At 34.2% G+C, this 17,616-nt stretch overlaps 3 protein-coding genes across 3 annotated transcripts; all 3 read right to left on the reverse strand.

The window, feature by feature from the left end:
- Positions 1-363: 363 nt before the first annotated feature.
- LOC135841632 (probable cytochrome P450 6a13) lies at positions 364-2,945 on the reverse strand. Its single transcript, XM_065358687.1, has 6 exons — positions 2,437-2,945; positions 2,057-2,330; positions 1,652-1,938; positions 1,340-1,561; positions 1,004-1,255; positions 364-885 (listed from the first exon to the last, which is right to left on the reverse strand). Exons 1-6 carry the CDS (start codon positions 2,810-2,812, stop codon positions 725-727), a joined length of 1,572 nt encoding a protein of 523 aa, XP_065214759.1. The 5' UTR covers positions 2,813-2,945; the 3' UTR covers positions 364-724.
- A 2,454-nt stretch (positions 2,946-5,399) lies between these two features.
- LOC135841688 (probable cytochrome P450 6a21) lies at positions 5,400-10,160 on the reverse strand. The gene is made up of 6 exons (XM_065358804.1): positions 9,684-10,160; positions 9,273-9,546; positions 6,897-7,186; positions 6,579-6,800; positions 5,855-6,106; positions 5,400-5,765 (listed from the first exon to the last, which is right to left on the reverse strand). The coding sequence occupies exons 1-6, from the start codon at positions 10,054-10,056 to the stop codon at positions 5,608-5,610; spliced, it is 1,569 nt and encodes a 522-aa protein (XP_065214876.1). The 5' UTR covers positions 10,057-10,160; the 3' UTR covers positions 5,400-5,607.
- A 2,932-nt stretch (positions 10,161-13,092) lies between these two features.
- LOC135841696 (probable cytochrome P450 6a13) lies at positions 13,093-15,890 on the reverse strand. Its single transcript, XM_065358816.1, has 6 exons — positions 14,853-15,890; positions 14,466-14,739; positions 14,073-14,359; positions 13,787-14,008; positions 13,455-13,706; positions 13,093-13,358 (listed from the first exon to the last, which is right to left on the reverse strand). Exons 1-6 carry the CDS (start codon positions 15,223-15,225, stop codon positions 13,198-13,200), a joined length of 1,569 nt encoding a protein of 522 aa, XP_065214888.1. The 5' UTR covers positions 15,226-15,890; the 3' UTR covers positions 13,093-13,197.
- Positions 15,891-17,616: the final 1,726 nt, after the last annotated feature.

The following is a 17,616-nucleotide window of genomic DNA, read 5'->3' on the forward strand; positions in this document are numbered from 1 at the left end:
GCTCGAAAAATATTGTGCTTTTGCAAAAATCTCTGCGTTAGAATATTCGAGAACAACTTGAACTTTTCCAATTTAAAACGCAATTTTGGCGTCTTGGGGGGGGGGAGGAGGAGGTTGTCTTCTGTCATCCTCTCGATATGTCGTTAGAAGGGGTCGTGATCATTTTGCTGAATTCGCAACCAGAATGTAGGTACAAGCAAGGTAGGTAAATACAGGTACCTTTCAAAAAGCTGTGGGCGCTGTTCTATGTGCTTAATGAAAGTCTAGGAAGTGCAGGTTTTAATTTACTTTTTTGGAAGAGGGAGTGGGTTTTTCTTCTTCAATGTACTCATTAGATAACATTTGATAACTGAAAAAAATAACTTTGAATTAACCATTTTTTATTTTTGTCGAGTATTTTTATGTATGTAAATGTAATTTATTCTCTAGGTACAGTTTTTTGGGTCCTATAAAATTTTGTAAAAAGTTGAAAATCGACCTGAGGTTCAGGGTAGATGTTTCAGTTGTGTTTTGAAAAAACAATTATTTCCAACCTAAATATTTGAACAGTTTTTTATTACAATATAATATTTAGAACAAATTTTATCACATATCAAATTAATGCAAGCTTTGGTAAAAAATTTTACTTATATGATTTTTTATACAGTAGGTAAGTGTTTGTTGTACGAGTAATAATGTGAGAAAATACGTAAACAAAGTAAAAACTCTGCCAAAAATTTGAAGATTATAAAGTTCGACATTTTACCCAAACTCCTCCTTTTACAACTACTGCTCCTCCGGGTGCGAATTCCAATGGTACCGTTGTCTTAGGGGATAATTCGAAGAAGAAATCTTTCAGTAAATAGACTGCTCCTACAATAACTTGCATTCTCGCGAATCGTTCGGCTATTCGAGGATAAAAAAATTGTGATAAGTATTTATATTCAGTAGATTAGTGAAAATTACTCTCAACAAAACCAGCTTCTTCGCCATTATCATTTATGAAAAATAGGAATAACCTCACCTATGCAAACACGAGGACCTTCTCCAAAAGGCAAATATACAAACGGATGACGCTCACGTTTCGCTTCCTCAGTGAAATGCTCAGGGTAGAATTCGTCTGGTTTCTCAAAATATTCTTTATCCATTTGCAGTCCCATAGTTGGTATTACTACAGGAACTCCTTTTTTGATAACTGCATCTGTTCCGGGTATTTTGTAGTTCTCGGTACATTCGCGCATAAGAATGGGACCGGAAGGGTATCTTCTCCAGACCTCTGTGGAATATATTTTTTTTCATTTGGTAAAATATTTTAGAGTTTATTAAAGTGAACCAAAATAATGATGGTTTATTTTTGTACCTGACAAGACCATATCCAGATAGGGCATTTTCTTCATCATATCGTATGTTAATTCGCCCTCGTTGCTTTCGAGGGTGGATACTATCTCTTGGCGCAGTTTGGTTTGAATATCGGGATTTTGAGCCATTTCAAACAATAGTAACATTAAAGTAGTAGACGCGCCTTCAAAACCTCCGATGTAAAACAGGAAACTTTGGGCAGCCATTAATTCGATGGTCATTTCTGAAAATTATACATACGATGCAAATGAATGTGGCCTTGAGAAATGCATATGTCCCTGCAAATGCGAAAATCCACATATTTTTGGCTTACCAACGTCGCTTTTTACTGTTTTCTGGCCGATTTGAGCCATGAATTTGGCCAAATCAGCATCATCCTGCTGGTCTTTGAGTTTTTCCAGATCTTTTTGATTTTTCATGGCTATAAGAATATCGAGGAAATCGCCTCGAGTAACGTTATTCTCTTCCCGATATTTAACCATGTCTCTGACGAGTTTTAAAAAGTAATCGCACGATTCCACCGGGAAAAAATGTAATTTGAAGTATTTTATCACCGAGGTTGGCAGTTTTGGAAATAATCCGCGTACAATTGCTCGCCACCTATTGAAATGATTTTTTTTAGTTAAAATGCATAAAATGCAATAATTTTTTTCTACATTGAAATTTTTCGGAATTTTGCAGCTCGATCATTACTCATTAGATTTTATGTTGAAATTACCTCAATGTGAAAATTGTTTTTCCTACTGTTCGGAATTCTGATTCGGGATTTTGTAAGGAGTCAATATCTATTCCAAAAGCACAACTACCTATCACATCTGTTGCGTATCTCGCTGCGAGATCTTTCGCTTCGAAATCCTGGCCCTCTTCCATGTACTTTTTCAACGCTGGTTGGATACCTTCTGCGCATCTTTTCAACAATGGAAACATCATTTTCATTTTTCCACTGCTAAATGTACTGGTCAGTTTTATTCGCAAGTTTTTCCATTCGTCTCCTGTATTGAAATTTAATTCGAATGAATTGCAAATAATTTTCAGCCTCGAGTGGATCTCGAGATGTAGATGAAAAAATAATAGCGAATAGAAGTTGTTCAAAGTTACCTGACATGTTGATTAGGCTTTCAGCCAGCGGTTCAGCATCTTTATCCAGAGGGAACCCACGATCACGAAAATGAGAAAAATCTTTGATCAAGATCGACTTGATCAATTCAGGATCTCGTACCATGACCCCTGGTCTGTGCAAAGTATATACTCCGACGAATCTGTCAGACGCATGTTGGTCGTACAAGTCCTTGTAGATGAACCATATTGCTTTTCTCCATAAAACCACATCTTTCACGTTACCAAAGAACCAATGAGGTTTAGGATACGGGATGCCATATTGATCGAAAAACTTATGTGATTCTTTTAAAAACCAATAAATGTATAATAATCCGGTTACGATGATTAAAAATAACGAGCTTAATATAATATACATTATGATAGAAGTACCGGCACCGGACGAGTGTAAATTACGCGCAATTGTTTACAACTGATGTTTATTAGCGGACACTCGTCATACTGAACTTGGTCTAATCGAAATGTGAACGTGTAATTATAGTTACGACGTAGTTGAAACGTTTATGCTGTGGTGTGGCGCGATCTAAGTGTGTAGATTTTGAGAATTGATGAACATTTATTTGCGAATAATTGAAGATTGTTCTTAAAAAGATTAGAAATGTTTTAAGCCGGAAATTGGTGTTACATCGAGTATTCATGTCGAGGGGTCGAGAGTACTTGAATTTTATTTCGAAGTTTTCTATCTCAGCATTTTATTTTTTCAAAAGGTAGTTTAATTATTATAATACTTGGTACTTGTCAATTTTTAATATCATTGTCAACTTTTTGCTACTTACTCAAGTATTTATCAGTTGTGTAAGTTTGATTAAAAGCATATTGCATTAGAATTTGCAATTAAAACTAATATGAATTTAAGTCTTGTAAAATGACGCAACTTTGAGCTTTTTTAATTTTGGGGGTGGGTAGATGTTTGATTTTTTCGGCTTTTGTCAAAATTGCAAAAAATGTCGTTTCTTGCCTTGGAGTGCTGAAAACTGTCCAGTTCGTTGCTAAAATTTTCCAATGTCTCACTTTTCCCACCAAAATTGCCCACAGGTCTCGTTTTGTTTCGAAAAATTACGAAATCAGGGTGTCTAACAGGTAGTGAATGTAGTGAAAGTAGTGATTTTAAAAATACATAGAGATAGTGAAAAAAGTGAATAAGTGATGAATTTAGTCATAAAGGTACATAGTAACAAAATATAGGTATAACAAAATTCATTAATGCGTTCATTTGTATTTTTTAAAAAATAATTTTGATTGAAATTAGAAAATATTTCGTAAGTAGGTACTTAAATTTTCTCCCAATTTCAATTTATTTGGAAATTTCCCTGTGAAAAATCTGACTTCGTAATTTTTTGTGTGTATGAGGGTGGGGACGAATTGGGGGGGGGGCGGTTGAGTGCAGAGCTTTCCAAAAATTTGGTTGAAAAAATAGTAATGAAAAAGTAGTTATTTTTTCAAACAAAAATTCCATTAAATACCATCGCAGGGTTCTGACAGGTAGTGAAAGTGGTGAAAAAGTAATGATTTTGAAAATCGGTTCCTAGTGAAAGTAGTGATTTCTGAGTGAAAAATCAGTGAAAATTTGGAACATATAATTTCATCTTTGAATACCTAGGTTTCTCCTTTCAGATTACTTTGGGTGTAATTTAAAAATGAGACTTCTGACATAAATTTTAGAAATATCAAAGATAGCCCAAAAAAACTGATTTTTTTTTTCATGAAAACGTCGTTTTACTTCTCGAATCCCACATTTTCTAAAGTTTTTGCCTCGCAGGGCTCAGGTTCGAGTTTATTTTTTATTCCAGAATATAAATTTCTAAAAAATTCTTGTTCTACGTAATTTTAAAAATGTCGGAGTCAGAGCTGAAAAAATAAACTATCACATCAAAAATATTATTCCAAAATTACTGTTGAACCAATTTTTTTCTAGTTCAAAATTAAAATTTATAAAAAAGTAGTTTTCAAATTTGAAACATGCCAGTGCCAACAATCAACTTCTGACATCAAAAATTAATAATTTTGTTGAGTTGGCCATTTGTTTTTTTGAATTTGTCTGAATTCCGGAGAGCTTTTTCCCTCGCTTCGTTCGACGTTCTTGATTGCTTTGAAATTAAAAAATGCCACATCGATATTCATGCGAAGGCGACATTCTCTGAATGACACCAAAAAACTTGGAAACTGTTGGTGGGGGGGGGGGTGGCAAAATTGTTTGGAAATGTTTTTTTCAAAATTGAAGTGAAGAGGTAGTAAAAGAGTTGTGATTTTCGTCTGAGAAATTCCGTTAGATACTCTGCATGGAAATAGTCTTGATTTTTTTGTCAAAACTGCCATCCAATTTCAAAGAAGTGAACTTTCACGTTTTTTTAAACGGTTTTCAATGTTATGTCGTCGTTTGAAAGCTCGTCTAAATTGAGGTTGGGGAAGCTGAGATTTGGCATCTGGAGCGTACTCTCAGTATACCTTTTAGTAGTTTCAACCTTTCAACCTCTAAAGAACGACCAATTTAAACAAAGTGAGATAGAGTTCCAATACATCTTCGGACGCAAAGGCGAGCTGCGGAGGGGAATAAAAATCGATTTGAAAAGTCGGAGCCTTCCAGGGATGAGTTATCCTTTGAGGGGGGGGGGGGGGAGTGGATCGACCCAAGACGTTCACGGGAAAATCAGGTTTGAAAAACAACACGAAAAAAAATTAGCTTGAGCTGATTCCCTTAGTTGGCACCTGCTTATCATTTTTTAATAACTTTGTCAACTTTGATCGATATAAAGTGCTTGCTTTTTTAGTTACGAGTTGTGAAGTGTAAAGATGATAAAAATATATTGCGTTAAAATCCGCAATTCGTACGTGTTTGATAATTATTTTGATATAATTTTAAAGCTTGTAAAATGGCGCAATATTGAAGTTGTTAAGTTCATTTAACATGGCCGGTAGCAGGAACGGATAAATAAGAATTAAGAACATAATTCTGAGAATTTATTTTTTAAAAGGGTACCTGGCAATAATTGACTTTCCGTAATTGAACGAATAAAAAATATTTAAGGTTAGACCAATATTTTATATAAGTACTTACTTGTACTTAGGTGCAATACATTTTGACAAAAATTACAAAAATGATTACATAAATGATCAAAGAAAATTAAATAAACAGTCTGAAAATCTGCTCAAAGATTACAATGGCTGACATTTCAACCAAATTCCTCCTTTTATGGCCATTGTTCCAGTTTCATATTCTAATGGTATCTTTGTCTTAGGCGATAGATGGAACGAGAAATCCTTCAATAAGTAAATTAATCCCACGATAATTTGCATTCTTCCAAATCTTTCAGCTATTGAGGAACAATTTGAGATTAATTTTTCATTCAATCATCAGGCTGATGGTACCCTATACGAGTAGATAATTACAACAAATTCTTACCAATGCAAACTCGAGGGCCTTCGCCAAACGGTAGAAATGCAAAATGATGACGATTGAGTTTCGCTTCGGCGGAGAAATGCTCGGGATAGAATTCGTGTGGTTTTTCGAAATATTCTTTATCAGTGTGTAGTGCTGCTGTAGGAATTATTACTTGGGTTCCTTTTTTGATTACCGCATTCGAATCAGGGATTTTGTAATTTTCTGTACATGTCCGAAACAGGAGCGATCCGGGAGAAAATTTTCTTAAAGTTTCTGAAATAAAATTTTTTGTTGTTGAAAAACAGGTCTAGTGTAGGTACATACTCGTATAATACGAAGAGGTTGGTTTTTTTTTCAGCTCAAATTATTAATTTTTTTATTCGGTATCACACGAACCGTGTATTGAAACATGAAAATTCCAATTCAAAAAAACTGTCTTAAATTATCCTATCCCAATTTGAATCAAAGTCGAATCTTTGCAATAACCATTTTCTAAAATCTTCGAAATGAAATTTTTTGCAGAATATTTTTGGATGAATTTTTGTTTCTCGATAATCGTAACATTTGAGCACCAAATTTAACAACTTTTAGCCAATCTGAAGCCCCTATTGTCTAGAGACTGTGAAAAATTGACTTTGAAAACGTTGATTCATGTTGGCCAAAGGAAAGCGTGATGAGATGATGAATTTTATGTATACTAGGTATTATGTGGATAGAAAAACGTCGTAATGAAAGAATTTCTTACCATCGATAATCATTTCCAGGTACGGGATGTTTTTCATCATCTCGTATGAGAATTCGCCTCCGTTACTTTCTAAAGCGGATAGTATTTCTTTACGGAGTTTACTTTGAATATGTGGATTTTGAGCTAACGCGAATAAAGTGAACATTAATGTATTAGAAGCACCTTCGAATCCTGCCAGGAAAAATATGAAACATTGAGCGGCCATTAATTCGATGGACATTTCTGAAAACCGTCATAATTCTTGTAAAAAAAAACTAAGTACGTCAAATTATCGTATAATACGGGATATTTGATATTTCCATGTACACATCAACTTACCCACATCACTTTTGATTGTTTTTTTGTTGCCTATTTGAGCCATAAATTTAGCCAAGTCAGCTTCGGCTTGCTGATCTTTGAGTTTTTCCAGTTTTTTGTGATTTTTCATGGCAATGAGTAAGTCTAGGAAATCACCTCGAGTGATGTTGTTTTCTTCTCTGTACTTGACCATGTCTTTGACGATTTTCCCGAAATAATGACTAGTTCCCTCGTCGAAAAATTGTAATTTCAAGCGTTTTATTATCGATGTCGGAATGTTTGGGAAAAACATTCTAAGAAACATCTGCCATCTGTAATATTGGGTGATTTCATTCATTTCACGAAAAAATAAGAAAGATTAATTCTACTCCTCGTAATTTGTATCAATTATTTCGAAATCTGTGTTAATTGATTTTCCAAACCGAAAAATAAGCTCCAAAGTTGTTGGGTGTTCAGTGTAAATTTCACTTTACCCCTTCAGTTTCTTGAGTTTACAAACCAATCGACACTCTCTTAATTTTGGTTAGTGTAGTCTATTAATCAGGCGAATGCTACGACAACTCCAATGGAACACCCTGTGGGCTAATCGCCCAAAAAAATATTTTGACCGAATTAAGCAGAAAAAACAGTCGTTTTCAGTTAACGTTTACTCAAAAAAATTTTTAGCTCCGGAAGCGTTCCTGGAGGGAAAAATTGGGCTCTCAAAGAGGAGGAATTTTCGACGAAATCGTGGCTTTTTCACTTCTGTTGCTATTCAATCTGTTTCGAGAAAAATGACCCAGTCTCAAGTTATGTATGTACTTGAGATTTTGCGAATAAATACAAATTCGGCACATTCTCACTTTTTGCATACAAAATCGGCACACTGTTGGAAATCGCCCCTTAATGACATATATGTACAAATTCGGCACATAAGAAAAAATGAACGAAAAGAAAGCACACAAATTCAGCACATGGAATCAACTCTCTTTCACTACGTTCCTCTCTATAAATTAAAGAGAGAAGGAGAGGAACGTATGTTCTTCTGGCTCTTTGTAATTCTGCACATTTCTCGCCGCGATTTTTAGGTTTACAGAGCACTTCCTATCTGTACTTCTCTAGTGGTGTTCTTTAGTTAATGGTAAAACAATACGTTTACCTACTCATTTTGAAAATTAATGTAATTCAAGACAATTTGAATAGGTACCCATGAACATACGTTACTCGATAAAGTAGGTATATGTACATACTTTTAAGCTCTCATAACTGATAAGTGAACCACTTTCCAGAATCACCCGAATGGCCAAAATTTTTGTCTAGACTGAGACCGTTTTTCAAAATCAAAATAACCAGATTTTGATAAAAGTGAGACGAAAAATTGTAATTTCTCTGAAATTGAAAAATAATAATCATGTATTTTGAGTTCATAATTATTAGTTTAGACAAAAGTTTTGGCCAATTGGGTGATCCGTAAGGGGTTTCAGGAATTATGATCGATTTATGTGAGAAACTCCGTGAAAAAGGAGAAATTTTTTTCTTTTTTGAAAATCTTCCACCCCCATAAACATATTCTGAAAAAATAATATTTCGTAATCTGGATGAGATACATCAGCACTTTTGAATGAAATGACCAAAAGTTCCTTAAAAATAGCTTCAAGAGCTGAAAATGCGCGTTTTCCCAGAAGATATGCTTAAAAAAATTTCAAAAAATTTCCATAAAGAACCCTTATATTAATCGTCTCTATAATATTTGTGCAAGTTTCAAAAAAATCGGTTAAAAACATGCCACAGTTAGAAATTTTAAACTGAAATAGCAATTTCACCCCTTTCCCCTTTTGAAGGGATCAGAGGTGATTTTTGGCGATCTAAAATTTTCACCACAAGGGGTTTGGACCGTATAAAACATTTTCTGCTGGTTCAGCTTCAAATCATTTTCGAATGTGCCGAATTTGTATGGCTCTTTTTGTTCATTTTTTCTCAGACTCATGTGCCGAATTTGTATATGCCATTTAAGGGATGATTTCTATCAGTGTGCCGAGTTTGTATGCGTCATTACTGACCCCCCCCCCTGGTGTGCTTACTCATCTTGTGCCGAGTTTGTATATGCCCGATTTTGCATGGTGTCCACTCTCCTGGAAAACCTGGAAAAGTCAGGGAATTTGGTCGGTCTGAAAAAGTCGGGGAATTTCGTAATTTTCACGAAAAATCCCTGGAATTTTGACAAATCGATCAATTGCGAATTTCGGATAAGGACCTGTGACTGGACACCCTGTTTTGTGTCGATCCATGCTAATACTGTACGGTCGTCAAAATTCGAGACCTCTTTCAGGGTTCTATTTTGCAAATCGCTTATTTTTGGATAAATTCGTGTCTTGAAAATTTTTTCTCAAGCATGATAATTGTACTTTTGTACTGTACCTTGGTTTGAAAATACGTCTGCCCACTTGGCGAAATTCTGAGTTAGGATCTTTTACCGAATGTGTATCTACTCCAAAAGCACAACAGCCTATCACGTCTGTCGCGTATCTTGCGCAGAAGTCTTTCGCCTCGAAATCCTCGCGATCTTGGTAGTGTTTGGTCAGCACCGGTTTGATGTCTTCGGCACATTTTTTCAACAACGGAAACATCAATTTCATTTTACCACTGGTAAAAGTACTTGTCAGCTTTATTCTTAGATTTCTCCATTCGTCACCTATGAATCAAAAATATAACTTATTTAATATTTACACAAATTAGGTGAAGAGGAAAATGAGTGTATGGAATTTAGGAATATACAATCATTTCAAAATTGATGCAAGTGATAGGTAGGTATAGGTAGTCAATTGTTACCTGCCATGTTAAGTAAATTCATCGACATCGGTTCGGCCTCCTTATTTACAGGAAATCCTCGATCGTGAAAATGTGAAAAATCTTTCACTAAAACAGCCTTAACTAATTCTGGATCTCGTATCAGAACACCTGGTCTGTGTAAGGTGTACACTCCGACGAATCTGTCCGATGGGTGTTCGTTATATACATCTGTATAGGCATCCCACATTGTTCTTTTCCTCATGATCATATCTTTCATGTTGCCAAAAAACCAATGTGGTTTAGGATATGGAATATTATATTGATCGAAAAACTTATGCGCTTTTTTAAAGTACCAGTAAACATAAAGAACGGCGGAAATGGAGAGTAAAATTAACGTATTTAGGATGTACATTTTGATAGAACCGGCGCGGGAACGTTTGTTATCGCGAAGTTGTAATGAACTACTGTTGCGTCTCGTTTAGCGATTCGACGCTTACATCCCAGGTTTGATTGCAACGATCTTTAAAAATAAAACTAAGTATATTGGTGTACGGCGTAATATTTGAAGTGAATTGAACTTGTAAAAAAATAAGTGGCGATGAGTATCGAGTACCAAATATCATGTCTGAAGTACCGAGTAGGAATATTCGGTGTCCTTGACTTCTAACATGTCCAAAATCGTGTGTCTTACTTTATGCGTGAAGTGCTGTGTGGTGTATTACGTTTTAAGAATTGTGGGACATGGAGATGTTAAAGCTGGGATAGAAATTTTTGGAAAAAGAATATTCGAATAATAAGAAATATGAGTCTGAGATGTAGAAAAGTTTGAAAAATAACGGGAGAGTAAATATGGATTCGACTTAGAGGAGAGTACCTTAAAGAAAACCCAGTAATGTGCAAATTCAATAGTATTTGGTCACCACCGAGTTGATATTCTCTACCTAATGTTGTCATATTCCTCTTGTACGACTTTCTTAGTTTCTTCGTTACTTAAATTGACTTAGGTATTTATGTAATATGTATTAGTATCCAATTTCATTGAACTTTTGCAATCGATTTCATGCGACTATGTCCAGGCAACGATAATTAATTTGCTTGGGTATTTTTTTTTATCAACTTCAATGATTCGTTGTGTTAAATGTCCACCATGCGGATTACAACCATTTCAAGTTCATTTGCTATTTTGCATACGTATACAATAATTGATGTGTTTTTAATTTTATTTCAGAATGCAATCCTGGTCCTATAAAATCCTGGATGGAGTTTGAATTCAACTCGAAGCATAAATGTAGAATCAACAGTCTTGTAAGTACATTTTTTTATAATATCTAATTTATTTTAAGTATGGAAAATTTAGTCCGTGTCGTCAAAAAATTCTTGATCATTTCTGAACAAATGTGGCCTTTTGGGTGTTTTTTAATTTGAAAAAATCATCATCGCGAGTATCATTGCTGATTGTGAGCAAAAGATACTGATCCCTGATTATTTTTTTTGCTGAAATTTCGTTTCCTGATCAATTAGGTGTTTCATCGACTGTTGGTCATTTTTAATGGGTTTCATCGTGTTTAAAACCAACACGTTTTACTGAAATTTTTGCTCACAATAATTTCAATTTATTTAAAAATTTTCCTGTGAAAAATTTGACTTCGTTAATAAAAGTGGCGAATTTAGAAACGTGTAGTGAAAAAATATGAAAAAATTCATTATACTTATGTACGGTCATTTGTTTTGTTAGTTTTTATAAATTTGATTGAAATTTAAAAAATACTTCGTATACAATTTTTTTCCGATTTCAATTTACCTATTTGAAAATTTTTATGTGGAAAATTTGACTTCGTTGATTTTTTTTTGTGTGTGCGAGAGCCGTGAGGAGGGGGGGGGGAGTTGAGTGGCGAGCTTTCTAGAAATTTGTTAGAAAAAAGGTAGTAAAAAAAGTAGTGAAAAAGTAGTCATTTTTTCACACAAAAACTCTGTTGCAGGGTATATGTATCTAACAGGTAGTGAAAGTAGTGAAAAAGTAGTAGTTTCTAACTAAAAAGATTGTGAAAATTTGGAAAATACAATTTCAATTTTGAATACCTACGTCTGGAACCCTTTTCCTTTCAACTACCTACTCGAATTGTAAATTTTCAAAAATTTCACCCTCGCTTCGCTCGGCCTTCATTTTCTTCCTTTTCAAATTATTTTAGGTATGTACTCGTATAATTTAAAAATGAGGTTTCTTACTCAAATTCAAAAAAAATCAAAACTAAGTCAAAAAAACCTGATTTTTCTTTTTAAAAAAAAAGGTCGTTTCACTTCTCGAATCCCATACTTTTCCCCAACTTTCTGCCTCACTGGGCTCAGGTCGGTTTTTTTTTATTCCAAAACTTGAATTTCTACATATAAAATTCTTGTTTTACGTACCTAATTTTAAAAATTCTTTGCGCACGCTTCGATCGCTCTTATACTTTTTTTTTTCTGAAATTATTCCGAAATTACTGTGTGGCCATTTTTCTCTTTTTTGGGGGGGGGGAGGGGGGAGTGTTTATAATTACAAGAGTATTACACCCGTAAGGAGGGGGGGGGTTACATTTCAAAATTGAAATTTATAAAAAAAATAATTTTCAAGTTTGAAGCATGCGAGTGCCAACAAAATCAACTTCTAACATTAAAAATTAATAATTTTGTTGAGTTTGGTATTTGTTTTTTGAATTTGTCTGAATTCTGGAGAGCTTTTTCCCTCGCTTCGTTCGGCGTTCTTGATTGCTTTGAAATTGAAAAATTCCACATTAGTATTTTTAAAGGTGACATTCTCTGAATGAAACCAAAAAAGTTGGAAAAATTTGTTGAGGGGGGGGGGGACAAAATTGTTTGGAAATGTTTTTTAAAATTAGCCGTGAAAAGGTAGTGGAAAAGTTGTGATTTTCGTTCGAAAAATTCCGTTAGATACCCCGAATGGAAATAGCCTTGATTTTTTTTTGTCAAAACTGTCATCGAGCTGCTTTTTGTGAACAACTTCCAAAAAAAATCATTTTTTACCAGAAAGCTGCTAGGAAGTTTCACTTTTTCGACAAAAATTTCAGAAAAGTACACATCAGTTTCTGCAAATAATGTCCAAAAAGTATTGCTTTTTGCCTAATTGCTACAAAAAAATCTTGCTTTGTTACCTAAAAATACCATAAATTACCAAGGAAATGGCTAGGAAGTTTCACTTTTTCCAAAATTTGCTTAAAAGTATCACCTTTTTGGCCAAAAATGTTTTGTTCGAGTCTTGTAATTTTTCGATTACATTTTTTGAACTTTTTCGGTTACTTGAGTTACTTTTTAGGGGTTTGGAAGGAGGGGAATTGAGTACCAGGTCTGTGTATGTATTTCGCATTACAAACCTAATATTTGAATGATTTTTCGTTACAATGTACTTATTTAGAACAACTTTTATCACATATCATAAAAATGCTTCATAATTTTGGTACAACTTTTTATTAGATTTTTCATATTTATTGTAATAATTTGAGAAAATACGCAATCAAAATGCTGTAAAAATGTAAAAACTTTGGCAAAAATTTGTTGATTATAAAGTTCGACATTTCAACCAAACTCCTCCTTTCACAATTACTGCTCCTCCAGGTGCGAATTCCAATGGTACCTTTGTCTTGGGTGATAATTCGAAGAAGAAATCTTTCAGTAAATAGACTGCTCCTACAATAACTTGCATTCTCGCAAAACGTTCGGCTATTCGAGGATAAAAAAAATTAGGATAAGTACATTCAGTACATTGGTGAAAATTATTATAAACAGAATCAGATTATAATTTGTAGGCAACCTTACCTATGCAAACACGAGGACCTTCTCCAAAAGGCAAATATACGAACGGATGACGTTCACGTTTTGCTTCCTCGGTGAAATGCTCTGGGTAGAATTCGTCTGGCTTTTCAAAATATTTTTTATCCATTTGCAGTCCCAAAGTTGGTATTATTACAGGAATTCCTTTTTTAATGACCGCATCTGTGCTGGGTATTCTGTAGTTCTCAGTGCATTCGCGCATAAGAAACGGAACAGTAGGACATCTTCTCCACACCTCTGTGGATTTTTTTTTCAGTGGGTAAAATTTGATGTTCGTTATTGCGAACTGTAAATTGTAAAATGATGTTTTTTTGTACCTGACAAAACCATCTCCAGATAGGGCATTTTCTTCATCATATCGTAGGTGAATTCGCCTCCGTTGCTCTCGAGTGTAGAAATTATTTCTTGGCGCAGCTTGTTTTGAACATCGGGGTTTTGAGCCATTTCAAACAGCAGTAACATTAAAGTAGTAGACGCCCCTTCGAAACCGCCGATGAAAAATAAAAAACTTTGGGCAGCCATTACTTCAATGGTCATTTCTGAAATGAAATTTCGCCTTGAAAAATATGTCTCTGCAAGTAGAGCTATATATTTTTGCCTTACCAACGTCGCTTTTTATAGTTTTCTGGCCAATTTGAGCCATAAATTTGGCCAAATCGCCTTCATCCTGCTGGTCTTTGAGTTTTTCCAGATCTTTGTGATTTTTCATGGCTATAAGAATGTCGAGGAAATCGCCTCGAGTAACGTTGTTCTCTTCTCGATATTTAACCATGTCCGTGACGAGTTTTAAAAAGTAATCGCACGCTTGCACCGGGAAAAATTGTAATTTGAAGTATTTTATCACAGAGGTTGGCAGTTTTGGATTCAATCCGCGGACAATTTGTTGCCACCTGTATTGAAATGATGATTTTTTTTAAAGCAAAGTGCACAAAATGCAATATTTTTTTTCCTTAAAATTTTTTTGCCCTGTACTTATTAGAATTTGTGCTGAATTACCTTGATGCGAAAACTGTTCTTCCTACTTTTAGAAACTCTGATTCGGGATTTTGTAACGAGTGAATGTCTATTCCAAAAGCACAACTGCCTATCACATCTGTTGCGTATCTCGCTGCGAGATCTTTCGCCTCGAAATCCTGACCCTCTTCCATGTACTTTTTTAAAGCTGGTTGGATGTCTTCAGCGCATCTTTTCAACAATGGAAACATCATTTTCATTTTTCCACTGCTAAATGTACTGGTCAGTTTTATTCGCATGTTTTTCCATTCGTCTCCTATATTGAAATTTAATTCGAATGAATTGGAGGTAATTTTCAGCCTCGAGCGGATCTTGAGATTTAGATGAAAAAATATGTATTGGAAAATTACTGAAGTTGTTCAAAGTTACCTGTCATACTGAATAAGTTTACAGCCAGCGGTTCAGCTTCTTTATCCAGAGGGAATCCCCGATCACGAAAATGGGAAAAATCTTTGACCAAAATCGACTTGATCAATTCAGGATCTCGTACCATGATGCCAGGTCTATGCAAAGTGTATACTCCGACGAATCTATCGGACACGTGTTTGTCGTACAAATCCTTGTAAACGAACCATATTGCTTTTTTCCACAAAACCACATCTTTCATGTTACCAAATAACCAATGAGGTTTAGGATATGGGATGCCATATTGATCGAAAAACTTATGCGATTCTTTGAAAAACCAATAAATGTATAATAATCCGGTAACGATGACTAAAAATAACGTGCTTAATATATACATTATAATTGTATTACCGGCACGGGACGAGGGACGAGTGTGAATTACGCGCAATTGTTTATAACTGATTTTTAGTTAACCCTTAAATGCCACTATGTGGTGAATTTCACCACACGAGTTTTTCGTGCGTTACGCTAGAAGGAAAGAGTGCTCAGGTGGTAACGACTATTGGTACATGTGTGTGTATGTCTTGCGCTTCAATTCCGCTGTTGAGCATATTGCATACTTTTTTATTTTAAGGGGCAGAATTTTTTTAAGACGAGTGAAATAAAAATTATTTTTGAATGTTTGCATTTTTTTTGCCCCTTAAATGAGAAAGATAGGCAAGTTGTTGTATATAAATTGGTGGAGCATGGATGCATAAATATTTACCAGGTGGTAGTTTCATTCCAGCCGCTTTCGATCGGCTACAAAAAATTGTCAAAAAATATGAAAAAAATGGAATTTTTTCAAAAAATTCTGCCCCTTAAAATACGAAAGTAGGCAATGAGTCAAACACGTCAAATGAAAGGGTGAACATTTACGCACATGTATCAGGGAGCTATAATATCATGTGACTCGTCAGTATAGCGCAGGAAATTCTTGAAAAAATATCAATTTTTTATAGTGGCATTTAAGGGTTAACGGATAGGTACTGGTCGCGTCTTACTAAACTTGGTCATATCGAAATGTGAACGTGTTATCAGTTGCGGCGTAATTGTAACATTATGCTGTGGTGTGGCGCAATCTAACTAGTACCGTGTGTAGATTTTGAGGATTGATGAAAATTTATTTGCCAATAATTAAGTATTAGAAATGCTTTATGTAAGCTGAAAATTTGTGTTATATCGAATATTCATGTCGAAGAGGCAAGAGTAGGTACTTGAATTCCAATTCAAAGTTCTATTTTTGGGTATTTTATTTTTCTAAATGATAGCTCAATTATTCTGATGGTTGGCATACTTATCACTTCTTGATGTCATTGTCAGCTTTTTACTTGCACGAAATATATTTATGAGTTGTGTAAGTTTGATTAAAAGAATATTGCATTAGAATCCGCAATTAATAGTTTTAATATGATTTTAATGCTTATAAATCAGGGTATCTACCAGGTAGTAAAAGTAGTGAAAAAGTAGTGATGTTCAGCAATTTTGCTTAAAAGGCAGTGAAAAATGAAAAAAAAACGTACACGAGAAAAATTTTGTAGAAAATGGCTCATTTGTTAACTTTTTTATGAATTACATATTTTTGAATGCTTTTACCCTCGCTTCGCTCGAGCTATGTGCTCTTCTTTTTCAATATAAAAAACTTATTGTTCAAATTCAAGAAATGTTCGAAGTTTCAATGAGAAAAATACGCTCTTACCTCCATAAAAATGACTCTTTTTTTTTTACTTCTTGAAACGTGAATTTTTGAAAGCTTTCTTGGCCTCGCTTCACTCGGGCTTTTTTTCCATGTTTGATTTTTTTTTAAAATGATCACTCAAGTTTTGAAATTTTGAAGCAAAAATGATAAATAACTTCTTCATTCATTAGGTACCCAAGAAAACAACGTTTTTATATCCCTCAAAATACTAATTTTTGATAGCTTTTTCGAAAAATTGGTGCGTATATTTTTTTTTAAAATGTTGTTTAAATTTTCCATTAATTTTTTATTTTGAAAAAAGTTCTTTGTTTGTCCAATTTCATTACAGCAGGTAACAAGAACTTTAAAGGTGAAAATGAAATCAAAAGTTGAAATGACAAAATTATATTTTCGACTTCCGCTTGCTTGAAATAAATCTTGGGATGTTTGAAGACATTGGAAAAGCGAAAAATTGTAATGTAAAATTTTGCCTCGTCCATCCCCTCCCTCTTTTGAAAAATCCCAAATCTTTAAAAAATGTCCTGTCCTGCTTTTTTATTTTGAAATTTTGTTGGACTAGACACCCAGAAAGATCACTGTTTAAAAAAAAGTCCTTCATCTTTCATAGGTACATATTTGAAACCATTTTACTCTCGAAATAGTTGATTTGTTAATTTTTCGGGTTCGCTCATTTTGTATTTTTAACATGAACACGTGATAAATTGTAACAACTTGAATAATGTAGCAATGGTTATAAAATCATTGAATTTATTTCAAATAATTGATGAAAAAGTGTACTTACTTACTTCAATGTAAAAAATTACGAAGTTCAAACGAAAAAAAAAATTGGAAATCTTTTCGGGGGGGGGGGGGGTGTAAATATTTTGGAAGGCAGTGATTTTTTTTTGAAAGGTAGTGGAAAAGGTAGTGATTTTTGGTCAAAAAATTCCGGTAGACACTCTGAAAACGGTGCAACTTACGAGTTTTTTAATTTGTGTCGCTTCTTTGGAAAAATTTTTAAATGTCTCACTTATTCCTCTAAAATTGACGTGTATACGAGCTTCGTTTTGT

This window comes from Planococcus citri, chromosome 1 (genome assembly GCF_950023065.1).
Source record: "Planococcus citri chromosome 1, ihPlaCitr1.1, whole genome shotgun sequence".
Classification (NCBI taxonomy): domain Eukaryota; kingdom Metazoa; phylum Arthropoda; class Insecta; order Hemiptera; family Pseudococcidae; genus Planococcus; species Planococcus citri.